General features: G+C 55.6%; 7 protein-coding genes across 7 annotated transcripts; 4 read left to right on the top strand and 3 right to left on the bottom strand.

Moving 5' to 3' along the window:
- Positions 1 to 9: 9 nt before the first annotated feature.
- On the bottom strand, positions 10 to 1,917 carry LTHEOB_3521 (Carboxylesterase; the record flags this gene model as incomplete). Its single annotated transcript, XM_035512454.1, has 5 exons — positions 10 to 623; positions 684 to 1,142; positions 1,196 to 1,412; positions 1,465 to 1,587; positions 1,642 to 1,917. 5 exons carry the CDS (start codon positions 1,915 to 1,917, stop codon positions 10 to 12), a joined length of 1,689 nt encoding a protein of 562 aa, XP_035362609.1.
- A 2,060-nt stretch (positions 1,918 to 3,977) lies between these two features.
- Positions 3,978 to 4,583, bottom strand: LTHEOB_3520 (uncharacterized protein; the record flags this gene model as incomplete). Its single annotated transcript, XM_035512453.1, has 2 exons — positions 3,978 to 4,339; positions 4,511 to 4,583. The coding sequence occupies 2 exons, from the start codon at positions 4,581 to 4,583 to the stop codon at positions 3,978 to 3,980; spliced, it is 435 nt and encodes a 144-aa protein (XP_035362608.1).
- Positions 4,584 to 6,316: 1,733 nt separating this feature from the next.
- LTHEOB_3519 (Proteasome subunit beta type 7 precursor protein) lies at positions 6,317 to 6,989 on the top strand (the record flags this gene model as incomplete). Its single annotated transcript, XM_035512451.1, has 2 exons — positions 6,317 to 6,429; positions 6,887 to 6,989. 2 exons carry the CDS (start codon positions 6,317 to 6,319, stop codon positions 6,987 to 6,989), a joined length of 216 nt encoding a protein of 71 aa, XP_035362607.1.
- A 169-nt stretch (positions 6,990 to 7,158) lies between these two features.
- Positions 7,159 to 8,371, bottom strand: LTHEOB_3518 (CBS domain-containing protein; the record flags this gene model as incomplete). Its single annotated transcript, XM_035512450.1, has 2 exons — positions 7,159 to 7,501; positions 7,557 to 8,371. 2 exons carry the CDS (start codon positions 8,369 to 8,371, stop codon positions 7,159 to 7,161), a joined length of 1,158 nt encoding a protein of 385 aa, XP_035362606.1.
- A 288-nt stretch (positions 8,372 to 8,659) lies between these two features.
- On the top strand, positions 8,660 to 9,544 carry LTHEOB_3517 (Hsp40 co-chaperone; the record flags this gene model as incomplete). Its single annotated transcript, XM_035512449.1, has 1 exon — positions 8,660 to 9,544. The coding sequence occupies one exon, from the start codon at positions 8,660 to 8,662 to the stop codon at positions 9,542 to 9,544; it is 885 nt and encodes a 294-aa protein (XP_035362605.1).
- Positions 9,545 to 10,238: 694 nt separating this feature from the next.
- Positions 10,239 to 11,736, top strand: LTHEOB_3516 (Endochitinase 1; the record flags this gene model as incomplete). Its single annotated transcript, XM_035512448.1, has 5 exons — positions 10,239 to 10,286; positions 10,348 to 10,448; positions 10,507 to 11,251; positions 11,326 to 11,535; positions 11,623 to 11,736. The coding sequence occupies 5 exons, from the start codon at positions 10,239 to 10,241 to the stop codon at positions 11,734 to 11,736; spliced, it is 1,218 nt and encodes a 405-aa protein (XP_035362604.1).
- A 1,398-nt stretch (positions 11,737 to 13,134) lies between these two features.
- LTHEOB_3515 (Cytochrome p450 family protein) lies at positions 13,135 to 14,895 on the top strand (the record flags this gene model as incomplete). Its single annotated transcript, XM_035512447.1, has 3 exons — positions 13,135 to 13,545; positions 13,602 to 14,170; positions 14,259 to 14,895. 3 exons carry the CDS (start codon positions 13,135 to 13,137, stop codon positions 14,893 to 14,895), a joined length of 1,617 nt encoding a protein of 538 aa, XP_035362603.1.
- Positions 14,896 to 16,478: the final 1,583 nt, after the last annotated feature.

The raw sequence follows: 16,478 nt of genomic DNA, 5'->3' as shown, positions 1-16,478 counted from the left end.
AAAGACGCTCTACCTGTGGTAGACGGTGGAAGCGTAATCCCTGAACAACTTCATACCAGCAGCCCTGTAGGTGTCATCCTCGATGTAGCTGGTGACGTTGGCGTGGAAAACCATGTCCTTGGGGTCAGCAACATTGTAGGGCTCCCACTTCTCGACGGTGGCGTTGCCCTGGAGGTTGTAGCCGTTGGGGTCAAGGTCGACGAAGAAGCTGGCCCAGGAGGCGCTCATGAACTTGGCGAGGTCGACGTAGTTCTGGCCGCGGTTCTCGAAGGGCTTGGACGAGATGGGCTCGTTGTAGCCGGTTCCGAGAATGTTGTTGAAGACGAAGGCAACCTCCTGGAAGTGGGCAGCAGCCGTAGCGCCGTTGGGGATGGCGTTGAAGCGGAAGCAGTAGGCCGGCAGGCCGTGCTCAGCCCACCTCTCGCACGTCAGGCGGCGGTTGCCAACGAAGTAGTGGTCACCGTAGTAAGCGGCGCTGCGGCGGTACTGAGCGCCTTGAGGAGCACCGTAGCGGAAGTCAGGGGGCAGGAAGCCCAGCGGCGGCGAGCCCGGAATACCCTCGGCGGGGATATCCGGGTAGGCAGCAAGAATGGTGGATGTGAAGTTGGAGGGGATTCCAGAGGCTGTGACCTCGCATGAGTCCGGTTTGTTTTGGCTGTTAGCGGAAGGACGGGCAGACGTACACTGAAGCGTCTTCACGAAGTCTTCGGTGGTATTGATACCCTGAGGTCCAAAAGATTGACCCTCGTCCGAGTTCGCTCCGATGATGATGGGCACCTGGACGAAGTCACCCTTGACGAGTTGCTCCGAGGTCTTGCCAGCGATGAAGTCGTAGTCAATAGCCGGTCCCCAGCTGGTCAGTGCAGTCTGGTTGATGACGGCGTTCAGATCTTCGTAGGGAAGAGAACGCAGGCAAGCAAGACCATCGGTGGAGTTGGAGCAGCCAGTCTGCGAGAGGACCGTGTCGTACCTCGCCTGGAAGCCGGCGCTGTCGTTCAGGCTGGAGTAGTAGATAGGGGAGCCAGACTCCATGATGGCAGCACGGAAGAGACTGTCGTCACGGCCATTGTAGGCAGTCAGCTGGAAACCGACAGACGACCCACCGGCGGATTCTCCAAAGATGGTAACTTTGTCGGGATCACCTAAAAATTGATGAGTGATGCAAAGAACAGATGGAGGTGACGGAATGACGTACCGCCAAAAGCGGCAATGTTCTCCTGGAGCCAGTGAAGGGCCAGGCGTTGGTCACGAAGACCAAGATTGGTGTTGCCAGACTCCTGAACAGCATCACCGTTCAGGAAACCCCAGGCACTGAGGCGGTAGTTGGTCGAGACACCAATGAAAGGCTTGCCGATATCAACGCCGTTCTGGACGATGAAGGATAGGTTGTACCGATGGTCGCCACCACCACCCTTTTTGCATATTAGTTGATGAATACATGGGTATGAAATATTGAAAACAAACCTGGGTGTAGCCGCCACCGTGGATCCAAAAGGCTACAGGGAGAGACTGGTTCTCATAGCCTGAAGGCTTCACAACATTGAGGTACAAGCAGTCCTCGGAGATTTCGTAGCCAAATTGGTCAGACTATTATGGTTGTCAGTGAATGATTCGGGCATGAGAACAGAAACCAAAACATACGCCGTAGCCAATGCACGAAGGAGCATAGCTGGTAGCGGACTGGGTACCCTCAAAGGTGCTGTTGAGGGGCTGAGGCACGCGGAACCTGAGCTCGCCGACAGGAGGCTGAGCAAAGGGAACGCCGAGGAAAAAGTCCTGGTTGTACTCGGCGTTGTGAATGCCCTCAATAGTTCCGTTCTTCACGGAAGCAGTGGGAGCAGCAGCCCGGCGCACGGCGGGAGCGGCAAGCGCAGCCTCGGAGGCGGCGAGCAAGATGGTGCTGTAGCCGTAACGCATCTTGACTTTTCGGGAAAAAGATGGAAAAGGCCGAAAGATCGCCTGGTGTTTCGTGAAACGGGAGTGCTGGAGCTGGGAGCTTTATAGTGGTCGGCACAGGGCAATGATCATCGGGGAGAGAGGGAAGTGCCGAAGGTCCATGTTGTGGATTGCCGAAGTGGTGCCTGTGGGGAGGGAAAGTAGCTGAGGCGAGTCATTAGGCTATTGGACTCGGAGCGATGACGAGACGAAAGCCGGGGCGGGGATGCCATGTTGAGGGGTGCGCGGGCGGGGCTCTGTCTTGATCGAGGACGTGCAAAAGGTGGAGGCGGAGATGATGGAGAAGGCAAGAAGCGCCGCCGAAATCGCGGAAAATGCACCCCGGCGTTGCACCGCCGCGCCGGGACGAATTAGCGAGACGCTCCCCGCAAAGAGATCTTCTGCACGCTGTGCCGCACCCCAGACCCGACCCGCGCAGCCAACAACACAGCGTCAGCGAAGTGCCGCGCGCCTTCCCGCCCGCCGTCAGCTGTTTGCGCCATGAGGAGTACCTTCCCTGCTGCCGATATGTCGATGATGCGGTGGGTCTTCGGCCACCGGGCCTTGGCTTGTCCTTGGCCCGCAACCCTGGCCGTTTCTGGAATCAGGAAGCGCCTGGACGCGCTTGAGCCCCGTGGGGTGCAGGGGTTCCGTCAGTCCACGCCTTCTCCAACAGCGCCTTTGCCGACCGGCAAACGTTGTCATGACTTGTCACGGCAGGACCCGTGGTTCGACCGTCTTTTTTCATCACCAAATCCTCTCATGTCGTCGTCTCACTTCGAGCTGACCATGCTCGCCGACTCAGGCACACATGGCTAAGCTTTACGCCCGAGAGCCTCACCCACCCGCCAAGTCCAAGCAATGCGTCAGACCAATACTACCGTAGCCAAGTCGTCCATCCACTTCCTTATACCGCCTGGCCGACCCCGCTTGTCGGCAGGAAGGATGGGGTGCGCAAATTTCAGGAACGCGCAACAAGGCCGTTACGATCCACTTTTGGCGCCAATCCTGACCCATCGTCTTTTGCCGCATGATACGAATACCGATCCCTGTCCTTTTCTCCTTATAGTGTGAAGTTCGGCAGTTGAGCTTCCCGAGAAACAACAAAGTCACGGTGGATCAGCTGCCTTTTACGTCAGATGCTGCATTTGGCAGTTCGCCGCTTTTCCCTGCACTGGTCAATTTCGGAGTCCGCGGTCGCCCGATCTTTCTAGGAAACGAACCATGCCCAAGCGGTCAAACAATCTGTCGATCATTTACTGCACACTGACCTTAACATTTCTATCTGTCTGCGAAACTCATCGCGAATGATCGTGCCTGAGTCAAACATTGAAGGGACAAGCTTAAGCATACATGCTAAGCTCAAGTCTATCTCTCGCTACCACTATCCCGGATAAACCCTGTCCTTACCATTCATACGTTATCTGCAGTTCACCGCTCTAGTGCATCTAGTACTCGGTAGAGGGTCTCTGGGTGATTTCTACTTTTAGAGCCCGATCTTCATGCAAGTTCTCCGGCTTCTACGGTCCCCAGCATCAGGTTTATTACAACCCGTCACTTTCGTCCCGCACTCCGTACTCTCGATGATATTCATGCCGACCCTTGACCTTATTCACGCCTGGGGATCTGCTCCTTGAGAATGCATAGAACTTCGGTGATGCTCGTAAATCACGCGCTTCTTTCTCAGTTTGTACGGCTAAAGTTATCTGAGAAGGACGCCGAGTTTTCGGCTTCATGGACAGCCGGCTCCGAGACAGATGTGCCGAGCGCCAGCGCCTGCATGGGGCCCTAAAACAGCATCTCCATATGCATGGTATCCGCATATTGTTCCTGTCGAATATCCTAGGCAGATGCTTCCATAACCCACACACGGTGAGAGCGTCAGAAGAAGCCGTGGCCTCTCGTCGTCCGCATTGCCTGCAATCAAGTGTCCCAACCTTTAAGTTTTCCCTGTGTATTGTCGCTTCCCTCCATAAGTCCCTGTCGCATACTGTTGCTCCCATTTCCATCATCCAACCGAAGATCAGAAGAGTCCTGTCCGCTCAACCTCCGCCGCTAATCAACTCCTCCGTCCACCCCAACACGCTCCGCACCGCCTCGCGCCTCGTCGGCGCGATAGCCAGCCGCAGCAGCGCGTGCGCCCGCCGCAGCTCCTGGAACCTGGTTCCCCTCGGTCCGTCCGGTGCGCAGCCTCCGCTGTTACCGCCGACGCCGCCACTGCCATTGCCACTGTTGTTGCTGTTGGCGTTGGTGCTGACGTTGCGCTGACTGCCATTGCGGTGGTTCTGCTGCTGCTGCTGCTGGCGGTCGTGGCGGAAGAGCAGCGCGCGGTAGCCGCCGTCGTCGCCGTGGCCGATGGCGACGTCGTAGGTGTAGCGGCAGCCGAAGAGGACGCGGGCGTTGGCTGTGCGTGTTGCGCGAGGCGGGGTTAGCGGAGAAGATTGGGAGGGATCGGATGATGATGTATGATAGGAGGGACATGGACGGATAAGAGGTGTTGAATGCAACGCGCGCGCTTGCGCAGAGGTCGCTGGTGCAAGGCATTTCACGGAAGCTGTGTGTGCCGCGGACGTACCTTTGATCTGGTCGATCATGAGGGCGCAGGTGTGGAGCTCGGACTCCAAGGCTTGGTCGTGGGCTTGCGCCATCTTGCAACGGATGGGGAAAGGTTGTGGTGGTTTCTTGGTGAGTCGGTGATCGTGTGCGCGCGTTTTCGGGTTTGGGGGTGGGTGGAGGGAGTGTCCGGGTGGAAGTTATGGATCGGGTTTTGTGCGGTGTCTGCGGCGGCGGCGACGGTGACATTGTTGTCAATAGAAGCAGCTGACTGGTTGGTCTCTATCAGCTGCACCTTTGGAAGAGCACGGCCCTGTAAGTGCGCGGAGATGAGGGACTGTAGTAACTCGCGGCGCATTCAGACAGGCTGTGGACAATACCTCTCCATTAGGTCGCAGCGCACGAGATTCTCAGAGGAATTGGAGGGAATGACTTGGGATAAATGGCGTTTCACTGGTCAACATTATCACGAGGACGAGGAAAAGTGGAAGTCAAGTGAAGAAGTTTCATTCAAAGTTGCTTATACGCGATCGAAGACGAGAAGAGAACCGGAAAGCTGACCGAATCGGTCTATTACCCACCCAGCCCCTCCAATGAATTGGAAAGACTGAATTCCTTCGAAGGCGCGCCAAAAGGACCCCTGGGCCAGCGCCCTTGTTGCTTGGCTTCCAACCATTGGTTATCTGCCTTCGAAGACCCTGACCACGCAATATTTATAGAGGATAGCGTCCGTTTCCTCTTGAAGCCTTCCGTCCGTCAATTTCTCGCTTGCTCCAAGCCTTCTTAGAGGTCAAAGAGTCTTATGTAGTTCCAACTCCCACTTGTTCTAAGCCAAAAGGCAAAGCTTTGTAACCCCCGGATTCCACTTGATCTAAGCCTAAAGGCGAAGACCCATAGCCCCCAGATCCCACTGCGTTCAAAGGAAGAGCAGACGGTAACCCCCAGGTTCCCACTTGATCTAAGCCAGAAGGCAAAGAGAGTTGAAGACGAAGAAAGTAAGAGGACGGGGGGTTTATGTAGTTTTGGAAGTGGCCCCTGCGCAGAGCACTGGCTGGTGGTCACTTGTCCGGGCAACGCTCTCACTCAGTGATTGGTCGGATGCGTAACAGAGGCACGTGTTAGTGGTAGCATTCTTCCAAACTAATGTCAGAGTGAGAACAGTGTTGATCAAAGCTCTCACTTTCTAGAGTTTCCGTATGCACGCGCACACTGCCAAGGCACGATCAAGGGAACAGAGCCCATCCACAATCACTTCAGTCACACACGTCGCCCTACAAGTGTCGCCGTCGTCCACTCAAGGCAGTGTTCGCTAACGCTGACGCATCCGCAACCATGGCGCTGCGCGGCCTTTTGTCGCCGGGTCTATAGTTCCTAAAGCTCTTCTCTCTCACTCCGCGCTCCTCATTCGCAAACTCTTGCCTTAGAGTCTCCTTGACGGCTATTGCTACCTTCCTACACCAGGTACGATACCGTTTCCACCGGCCGCGGGCCGATCAGCCATTCTTCAGCTTCGCGAAGGCACCTCCGCATTGAACCAGCTGCGGCGACCAACTAGAGCGTCCGACAGAACGCACAGGCTAGGCATCTGGATGGCGAAAATACTGGACAGTGCCGTCGGCCCTGCCGAGTACGACCGGATTACACCGGTGCCCGAGTAAGAACGAGTGCTTTTTTTTTTTTTTGGCAATGCACCAAGCGTCGGGAGTCAGCCATGACCTGAAGCACGTCTTCCCACGAGCTCAACGGGATCGGCTCCTCAAGGCGCGCTCCAGCAGCGCTTCGCAGATGAGGGACCAATGACATCCACCTGTGGGAAATTGAGCCCGTCATGCGCAACTACGTCCAGCCAACCAAGCGCGAGCAGAAGCAGCACAACTACGGCTTCCCCTGCGGCACCACCGCCGTGCTGAATGAAAAGGTGATCAAGGAGGGTATTTTCAAGTACGTGACTGTACACGAGCTCACAGAAGATGAGCAGACTGCTGAGAGGATGGATGTCGTCGTATAAGCTTGGAGATGGCATGAGGGCGGGAAAGAAGAAGTCAATGTAGACTCCGGCAAAGTGCGTTAGCTTCAACAAGTAACCAACTAAATCCAGTTGGTGCTCCGTTCTGAGAGCAGAGAGCTCGTAGGTAACGGGTGGAAGGGCACGTATGTAGACTTGGGAGGGGGATACTTCGAACAATGGCAACCAATGTAGTTCATTGGCGTACCACGGTATTTGCGAGAGGGGTATCGCAGCCGAAGTCATGTCGTGGGTAGCTGAAGCTATTACCCATATATGTTGTTTTTCTAAAAACAAAAAATGAAACAAAGAGAGAAGAAGGAAAGAAAGAAAAGGCCGAGGCATAGTCATGTCTGAGGCCTTTCTATTCTTCACGCTAACCTCTGGCTGCAGTACCCCTCTATACGCGGCGTGGCCCCTTGTGCTGGAAGACGCGTTTCCCGTCCCAAGACAAGGCGTAACTTTTGCTGTCCAAGAACCGGAAGAGATTTTGTAGCGGGCTAGATATTTGCAACTCCCCCTTCGAGATGTAAACAAAAAGCGCCATGTTCAAATAAATTAACGAGAAGCCGCCGCAAAAAGAAAAGTATTATCAAATGCTGATGGGGTATCTTAAATACGAACGGAAACCTTGCATGCGGCCTTTCCTGAAGTGCATGAAGTGGTCATATTCCGAAGCTACTCATGACATCACCTAAGGTCTTCTCTTTCGTTGGGCGCAGTTTGCGTCTCTTTCTCGGAGGCTCTGTAGGAGTTGGAGGTTTCTTGGTCTCTTCACTACCAAGCTCTGTGGGGTTGGTCCGCCAGAACCATAATGACCTGCCTTCTTCTGGCATGGCGGAGGTTGTTGAGCGCTTGAATAACGAGAGCACGGGTTTCTCATCGGTTTCGACTTTGGCGGGTAAAGACAGGGTTGGGGATGCGGCACGTCGATAGTAGGCGCGCATGGCATCATGCACGTTTGAACTAAAGGTCCATTCGATGTTGAGCTCATGAGCCGTCGAGTTTCTGGATCTGAGTTCAGCATCCTGCATTCTGATCAGTCGCTGTGAATGGAACTTACCGGACAGCTGGTTTCCAACCAAGCTCCTCTGCTTTTTCGAGGCGAATATTACATGCACTCAGGTTGCAGAGGGTTAAAGCTGGAAAAGTGCGTAGATAGCCCAATGTACGGGTGGATATGTGTGGGAGGCAGACAAGAAGTAAAACGCGGAGCTTGGAGAAGACATGGCCGTCCTTTGCAGCTTCACTCCAGCCTCTTATGACGCGATCATCCATACTATCCGAGCTCGGGCCAAGGATGGCGAGAGCACCGAGGTTCCGGATCTTGGTCATCTCGGCCCAGTCATGCTTGGAAAGCTCAGGGTCTTGTAGCGTCAAGTGAGTGACCCATTCGAAGTTTGGCGCAGTAATTTGCCTAGCGATTTCATTAAATGCGTAATGAGCATTCAAGTTCAACAAGGGGATTTTGCGTGTTTCCTGGAAAGCGTGGCGCTCGTCAGGATAAGCTCTGACAAATAGGCGCCAGACGCGCAAAGAGTCAAGGCGATAGCGTCGGATCTGGGCCCAAATCTTTCTTCCAACGGTCCACGGAACGCAGGCAATGGTCTCGTAGTCCAGATTATTGAGTTGCAGAAGCACAGAGCGAATGGCAACCTGCTCCAGGCAGGCAGCTCCCGTGGATTCGGTGTTCCGAAAGTCGACAAGATCGGCAACAGCTCCGGTAGTCGCAGTGACCCATGAGGGGTACATGGAAGTCATGCCGCAGTGTGTCTCGGAGAAGACCTGGCCACTTCCCTGGTCATAGGACTCATGCGCATGCTGAACGCGACGGCGCGATATGAAGCGCGTCAGGAAAGGTTGCGGGCGGTGTTCCATGGCGACTGTGCGCAAAGCGAATGTGCAAAAGGATGCATCAGTTGCGGGGTGAGCACATTAGAGAAAGTTGCGAGAGCTCGCAGCAGCGACAGTGGGAGTGGAGTAGTGTGAGTGGCCAGGAGAAAGTGTCTCATATGTGCGCGTGCTTATCGATAGCTGCCGCCGATGCTCCCACACCTTAGACTCGGACTCCGCAATCGCTCTCACTCATATACCCTCCCCTCCTCCGCTCTCGCTCCGCCCCCAATGCTGCTGGAGCCATGTGCCCCACGGTAACCCGCCTCGAAGATGCTCATCAAAAAGCCCGGTCTCGTCCTCTGCTCGTACCAGAGCGTTCAATGTGCGGCGCCACCGTCTAATGCGTCATCATCCGCCCGCCGCTCCCGACACCACCCAGTCCATATCCGCACCTACGCCGACGTCGCCAGCACGCATGGCGCATGCGATAGCGAACACTTTCCGTGGCCGGCGTCTGCCAGTCAGGGAAAGCTCCCGACGCCGTACGAGATTCTCAAGCTGAGAAAGGGCTCGCCCTACAACAAGCGCTCTTTCTACGAGCTTGTGAAGATATACCACCCGGATCGCGCTATTCCCTCGCATGTCCGATCCGACATCTGTCCGCATCCCATTCGTCTGGAGCGCTACCGCTTGATCGTCGCCGCCCACACCATATTGTCTGATCCGACGAAACGCAGCGCATACGACCGTTGGGGCGCCGGCTGGGGCAGCGCGAGAGACATACAGCCCCCTGCGTACGACCGCGTGTACAAGTGGAAGCCTGGCGAGGATCCGACGGTTAATGCGACTTGGGAGGACTGGGAGCGCTGGTACAACCGCGACCAGAAGAGCGATCAGCACCCCATATTTATGTCCAATGGAACTTTCGTAGGACTCATCTTTCTCGCTGCTGCCTTGGGTGGGTACGGCCAGGCCACGCGGGCTGGACAATGGGGGAATACCATGATTGAGCAGAGGGACATTGTGCACGCCGAGACAAGCAGAGAATTGAAGAGGGTCAAGCAAGCCGCCATGGCCTGTGGCGATCGCGAGGAGAGAATCCAGAGTTTCTTGCGACATAGAGACGCGGCTACACATGGCGAAGAAGCTTACAGGAGGCTTCTACCATACAAGGAGGTCTGTTCTAGTGAGGATGTCAAGGGCACCGAGCTCTGAGGGCCATCGTCTCAGGTTCGGCAACTCCGGTGTCCCTTCACCGGTCGAGCTTTGGCTTACCACACTCGGCATTAAGCGGATGGCGTTTGGAGTCTTGGTTTATACCAGGAAGGCGTTGTAGGGTCATTTTTCTTAGCAATAGCAGCTGAAGCAACCTGATGGAGCTCAATGCACCTTGAATGGCCACGCCCTTGTGTTTCCGTCGCCACATCTGACCACTGACCACCAACTGGTCCTAGACAACGGCGGCCATGGTAGAATACGGGTTGCCGCTGACTCCCACGTCATCCACAATCATCAGCGGCAACACAACAAGAACTGAATGAAGGGCCCCCAACGACGACCACGCCATGGTAATCTGCGGATGCTACGCTGCCTAACCCCACACAGTCAATGAGTCGATGTAGCGCTTCGACAACAGCTCTGAGTGGCGCACACGACTAAGATCATCGGCGGCGGCCCGTTAAACCTGTTTCAGCTTCTGCTCAGGGTTCCCTCGGCCAACTGCTGCGCCACAGTTGTGACGATGCGCTGGACACCGGCCCTCTCCACTGTTACTGCCACAGTTATCGCTGCCCTTGCCGTTTGTATATATTTCGCCCCTCCGGACACTCTCTCTGCCGTCACACAGCAGCTGCTTCGCACTCTTGCCTTTCCACCTGCATACTTTACCTCCAAATCGACGACTTCAAAAATGGGTGGCGGTGACGGATATCGGACTGTGGCGTATTTCGTCAACTGGGTTGGTGCAACCTCAACAACATCAAATTGCATCGCGGAACTGACATGAGCGTCTTTTTCAGGCAATCTACGGTCGCCAGCACAACCCTCAAGATCTCCCGGCCGAGAAATTGACCCATGTGCTCTATGCCTTTGCCAACGTGCGACCGGACACCGGTGAAGTGTATTAATCACAACCAACCCGCCACCATGCACCGAAAAGAAGCTGACATCTCTCCCAGATACATGACGGACAGCTGGTCCGACGTCGAGAAGCACTACCCGAGCGACTCCTGGAACGACATCGGCACCAACGTCTACGGCTGCATCAAGCAGCTCTACCTCCTCAAGAAGCGCAACCGCAACCTCAAGATCCTGCTCTCCATCGGCGGCTGGACCTACAGCTCCAACTTCGCCGCGCCGGCCTCCACGCCCGCCGGGCGCCAGCGCTTCGCCCAGTCGGCCGTGCAGCTGCTCAAGGACCTCGGCCTGGACGGGCTCGACGTTGACTGGGAGTACCCGCAGGATGACGCGCAGGCGCGCGACCTCAACTTGCTCCTCCAGGAAACGCGCCGCGAGCTCGATGCCTACGCCGCGCAGCTGCGCAACAGCGGCGCGAACCCGAATGCGCGCTTCCTGTTGACGATTGCGGCGCCGGCGGGCCCGCAGAACTACTGCAAGCTGCACCTCGGCGCCATGGCGCAGCACCTTGACTTTATCAACTTGATGGCGTACGACTTTGCTGGGTCGTGGGACTCTTGTGCTGGCCACCAGGCGAACCTGTACCCTTGCCACCACAATCCTAATTGCACCCCTTTCAATGCCGAGCAGGCTATCCGTTATTATGTTCAGAACGGCGTGCCTGCGTCCAAGATGGTCGTCGGCATGCCGCTGTATGGCCGTGCGTTTCAGAATACAGACGGCCCCGGGAAGCCGTACAGCGGTGTTGGCGAGGGGAGCTGGGAGAATGGCGTGTGGGATTTCAAGGTACTGCATCTCCTGTCTCTCCTTTCTCCTTTCTTGATATCGTGTGGATGCTCACATAATCTTTTCTCTACCAGGACCTCCCCCGCCCCGGTGCCCACGAACACTACGACCGAGACGCGTGCGCGACGTACTGCTACGACCCATCCACGCGGACCATGGTGTCGTACGACACGGTCGAGATGGCGGTGCAGAAGACCAGCTTCATCCGCGACAACGGCCTCGGCGGCGCCATGTGGTGGGAGTCGTCGGCCGACAAGAAGGGCGAACAAAGCATCATCGGAAACGTGAGTGATGCTTTACGACAACATCATCATCAACATCATCACCACGAAAGTTCGTCGACTGACCATGGATTCTTTTCTTTCAAAAAGGTGGCGAAGCACATGTGCGGTTACGATGGCGGAAAGGCCGAGTTTGTCGAGAATAACTTGGCGTATCCGGACAGCAAGTTTGAGAATTTGAGGAAGGGGATGCCGGGTGAGTAGGTGGGATTGGGTTTGATTCAGCTGTGGGCATGAGGAGAATGCTGGGATATTGTCCTCCTCTTCTTTTTTCTTGAAATTGACCACGTTCCTTTGGCTTGATACCTCCGACATTTGTAGTTGCTGGCCAGACTAGAAAGTCATCAGGCGAGGAAGTTATTACGATTTTACCATACTACCATTTGGGTGTCTGTGACGATGAACGAACGGAAGGAAGCTGTCATGTGGTGGCGCCTATCAATTGTGTGGATGCTGAAATAGAGGAAGAGCGGCAGTCAAATCTGACTACACCTGCATATTTGGCTGCTTACGCCGCACGACAGCTGTAGCCCCTTTCACAACGGCGCCCTGCAGGGCTGCAAGGCATTTTTCCAAGAAGTCCGAATTGTCCGGTGTGCAGCTGTGGTATCTGTGGCTCACTTGATGGTACGCCCCAGTAGGAGCATTTTCCTATCCATCTTCCGCTGAGTAAGGCGGGTGCTGGGAATAGCTTGCATAGAAAGCTATGCTGACGGTAAAGTCCGAGTCGTGGCGGCAATAATTGGACGAGGGGGTTCAGTGAAGTTAAGGATCTTACTCCTGATCTATGCATTCTCGCTAAAAGACTGTGCATTATTCTTGCTGCCTGTTGGTCTCGAAAATTCCTGTGGTACACTGACTCGTACAAACTGCTTCGTTGATCTGAATTTCGGCGTGTTGAAGATGCGGGGAAATGAAAGGGATTGGACTACGAAAGGCGCGAACGAGTGCATCGACGTCAGTGTGTTCATAGTAACTCGTAAACGGCGATGGCGTCGCCCAAAGCGGGAGGAACGTCGCAAGCGGGGACCGGACGAAAGAATTCGACCGCCGCCAACGCATGTGCAGCGGGAAGACTAACGTGCCGGGTCCGCCGGCAGATGTGCCTCGAGTCTCACCCGTCCAATCAGGACTGGAGCAATGTTACCTCCAAGGACCTCGGTTGCTCCACCACCACTCCGCATGGTTGCATTCCACAACCATCATTGCGCCAGTCAGCGACGAAAACGCCCTCTGCTTTGTTGGAACTGACGTCTCTCTTGCCATGGCCGGAACGCCTACCGCCGCACCAAAATTGCCGGTCTCGGCCTAGCCGGAGGCTTAGCTCGTGCTGCAGACAAACTTCCATGTGCGCCCCGCATCGTTGTTTTAATTTGGCGAACACGCACGCGAATCTGACCTGAATCCTTGTTTCGAATCCTTCACTGTCCGGCCATTCGGACCCCGCTGATTGCCCGTCGGAGAACGTCAGCGCCCCGAGTGGACCGACCTTGAAGCCTGCAAAGGAAAGGCACCTACATCTTTAAATCTACCTCTCGCCCGGTCTTTAGAAATACTTGTCCTACAATTCCCCGTTCCCTTTCAACAGTAACAATATCGACAATGCAGCCCGTCGCATTCCTCGGCCTCTGGGCCATCGCCGCCTACTTCATCTACAGCGCCATCACCCACATTGCCACCTCACGCCGGCGGGCCCGCAAGGCACGTGAGCTCGGATGCAAGCCGGTCCCCAGGTTGAATCTGAATGACCCGCTTGGAATCAACAATGTGCGCATGCTGCTCAAGGCCGACAAGGAGAAGCGGCTGCCGGAATACAGCGAGGAACGCATGGCCCTCATCAGCGAGCGCGAGGGCCGCCGGGTCACTACATTGAAAAACACCATAGCTATGGAGGAATCGTTTTTTACGATAGAGCCCAAGAACATCCAGGCCATCCTAGCCACGCAGTTCAAAGACTTCGAGTTGGGCGAGCGGAGGAACGGAAACTTCAAGCCCCTGCTCGGCCACGGCATCGTGAGCAACAACACCAAACCCTACTCTTTTTTAAAGCACATCTAACTCTCAATCAGTTCGCTTCCGACGGCAAAGCGTGGGAGCACTCTCGCGCCCTGCTGCGTCCGCAGTTCGCGCGCGAACAGGTCAGCGACCTCAAGCTGGAAGAGACGCACGTGCAGAACATGCTGCGCGCACTCACGCCCAACGCCGACGGCTGGACGGACGTGACTGATATTCAAGTCCTCTTCTTCCGCTTGACGCTCGACTCGGCCACCGAGTTTCTCTTTGGCGAAAGCGTCGACAGTCAGCTCGCCAACCTGCCCAACTACCGCGGCAGCAAAGATCTAGGTGATGTCCCTCCTGAGCGCGACGAGCGCGTGTTCGCTTTTGCTTTCGACAAGGCTCAGTGGCATCTGGCTCGCGCTGGACGGTTTGGTAAGCGGTACTGGTTGGCTCACACGGCGGACTTCAAGAAGCAATGTCGTGATGTGCACGCCTTTGTCGACTATTTTGTTCAGCTGGCCCTGTCCAAGGAGTCGAAGGAGACGTCTCTCGAGAAGGGAATGGGCAAGAAGGAGAAATACGTCTTCCTGGATGAGCTTGCTGCACAGTCGCGCGACCCCGTGGTCCTGAGAGACCAACTGTAAGCCCCCCCCCCCCCAACACCACCACCCCCTTTTCAACACCATCACCACCACAACTCAAGAAATCTCTTACTAATAAGCACGTAGCTTAAACATCTTGCTTGCCGGACGTGACACCACCGCATCACTCCTCTCCTGGCTCTTCCGCTTCCTCGCCCAAAACCCGGAGACCTTCGCCAAACTCCGCCGCGTCATCGTCGAAGAATTCGGCGACTACGACTCCTGCAACCCCGACGACATCACCTTCGCCCGCCTCAAAGCCTGCACCTACCTCCAACACACGCTCAACGAGACCCTCCGCCTGCAGCCCGTCGTCCCACTAAACTCGCGCCGCGCCGCCGTCGACACCACCCTCCCGCTGGGCGGCGGGCCCGACGGCCTTAGCCCCGTCTTCGTGCCCGAGGGCACCGAGGTTGGATACAGCGTGCACGTCATGCAGCGCCGCACCGACATCTGGGGCCCCGACGCGGCGGCGTTCAGGCCGGAGCGGTGGGAGGGCAGGAAGGTTGGCTGGGAGTACCTGCCGTTTAATGGCGGGCCGAGGATTTGTATCGGGCAGCAGTTTGCGCTGACGGAGGCGAGCTATGTCGTTGTGAGGCTGCTGCAGCGGTTTGAGAAGGTGGAGGGGTTGAATGTGGATGGCAGGACGCTGCATGGGTTGACGTTGACGAGCTGTCCGGGCGATGGCGTGAAGGTGCGGTTGAGGGAGGCGGGGAGGGCTTAGAGGGGGGAGGAGAGCTGGTTGTAGATGGCGTGGGTGGGGTTGTGAGATGTCGTTTTTTTTTTTTTTTTTTTGAGCGGGTTTGCACGGGTATTGGGCGGCGGGTTGCTTTTGAGTTCTCTACTCTGGTTTAGCTTGGACGTGTAGATATGTGGAAATGTCATGTATGATACTTTTTTACGCAGAATGTTAGTGTCATTTACAAGCAAACTTCATGATATCAGAATCTCTCGGTGGTCGTCTGTTCCGTTGCCACTACTACTATACCGTAGCAGACAGCCAAGCTTTGACCATTCATTTGTTCAATAACCAAAAGATCGATCAAATAGAATGGCGTGAAGACAGAAAAAGAGCCTCAGCTACGGGCACTCTCCGGCTTCGAAGACGGTCGAGGCAGCATTCATACAAGGCGGGTTGCTGCGGGGTCCGATTTCAAACGTCCTACCCATGCTGCCTGCCTGCCAGTATGACTATTCAGCCGCACGCAGAGCGCGAAGAGGTGTTCCCCAGTTCTTTCACTTGTGACCGACTCAGCGGTGCCGGTTGTTGCTAGTCCAAAGCCAGTCGTCCTTTGACGCAACCGAACCGGAGCATGCCCATCCCAGCTTCGGGCAGAGGGCAGCGGCGAAAAGTAGTGTATAGGCAGCAACGGAGACGGAGCGAGGCCGATGATGGCGTGGCGGGATGGACGGCGTTTGTAGGGTGGTGCTGCTGCCTGACGGCTGCCAGAGTACCAACAGACCCTCTCGTGTGCGGAGAGTATCGTCGCGTCCTTTCTCATTACATTGTAGCTCTGCAAGCGGCAGCGATATGGCACAGGATGGACTATGGATGGGTCGTAGTGGGGACAGCGTGGTGTGGTGGTGGGTGGAGGCAAAAGTCGCGGTCGCGGTCGCGGTCGCGGTCGCGGTCGACCATGGGAAACGGGGTTGCGCTGAGGCGGCGACGACGACAACGCAGTCGAAACTGACAACTACTTGCCATGGCTGGCTTTCTCTACCGATGCTCACGAAGGACAACTTTCATGATCGGTGCCGATGTTCTGTGGTGTTGCGTGGCGCTACGTCGCGTCGCTCTAGGTACAGTCAACATTGAACGAGGTGCAGGAAACAATAACGCGACGCGTCGAGTATGCGTTGAGCCGCGTCGACGCCCATAAAAATCATTATTCTAATGGTTAGCATATGATCGAGCAGAGGATTCTTGAGAACGTAGTGCATGGGAGGCGGGGGTGCCACTGCAGGGGCATCCCTTTGGTGGCATCCCTTTGGAAGTCTCTGCGACAGTAAAATTTTGTCTAGACACCATCAACAGGCGTTTCTGACAGCGAAATGTGTAGGTCGTTCATCTACGAACGCGATAATCTTCAGCAACAGCATCAAGATGAATCCGAAGACCAGTGCAGACCTCACCTCACTTAGATATTATCCAGAAGTTGTAGATGCCTGATTGCCTCTTCCTCACGGTCCCGCACAAGGCGAGTACGTCGCAACGAAAAGGATTTGGCAATTGCCAGATGGTTTCCAAATATTCCATGCCGATCCGAAGACCAACATAAGCGGTCATTAGTTGTAGTTTTCAACTAG

This window comes from Lasiodiplodia theobromae (genome assembly GCF_012971845.1).
Source record: "Lasiodiplodia theobromae strain AM2As chromosome Unknown scaffold_9, whole genome shotgun sequence".
NCBI classification, from domain to species: domain Eukaryota; kingdom Fungi; phylum Ascomycota; class Dothideomycetes; order Botryosphaeriales; family Botryosphaeriaceae; genus Lasiodiplodia; species Lasiodiplodia theobromae.
Note: the sequence above shows the minus strand (reverse complement) of the source record. Positions and strands in the feature narration are given on the sequence as shown.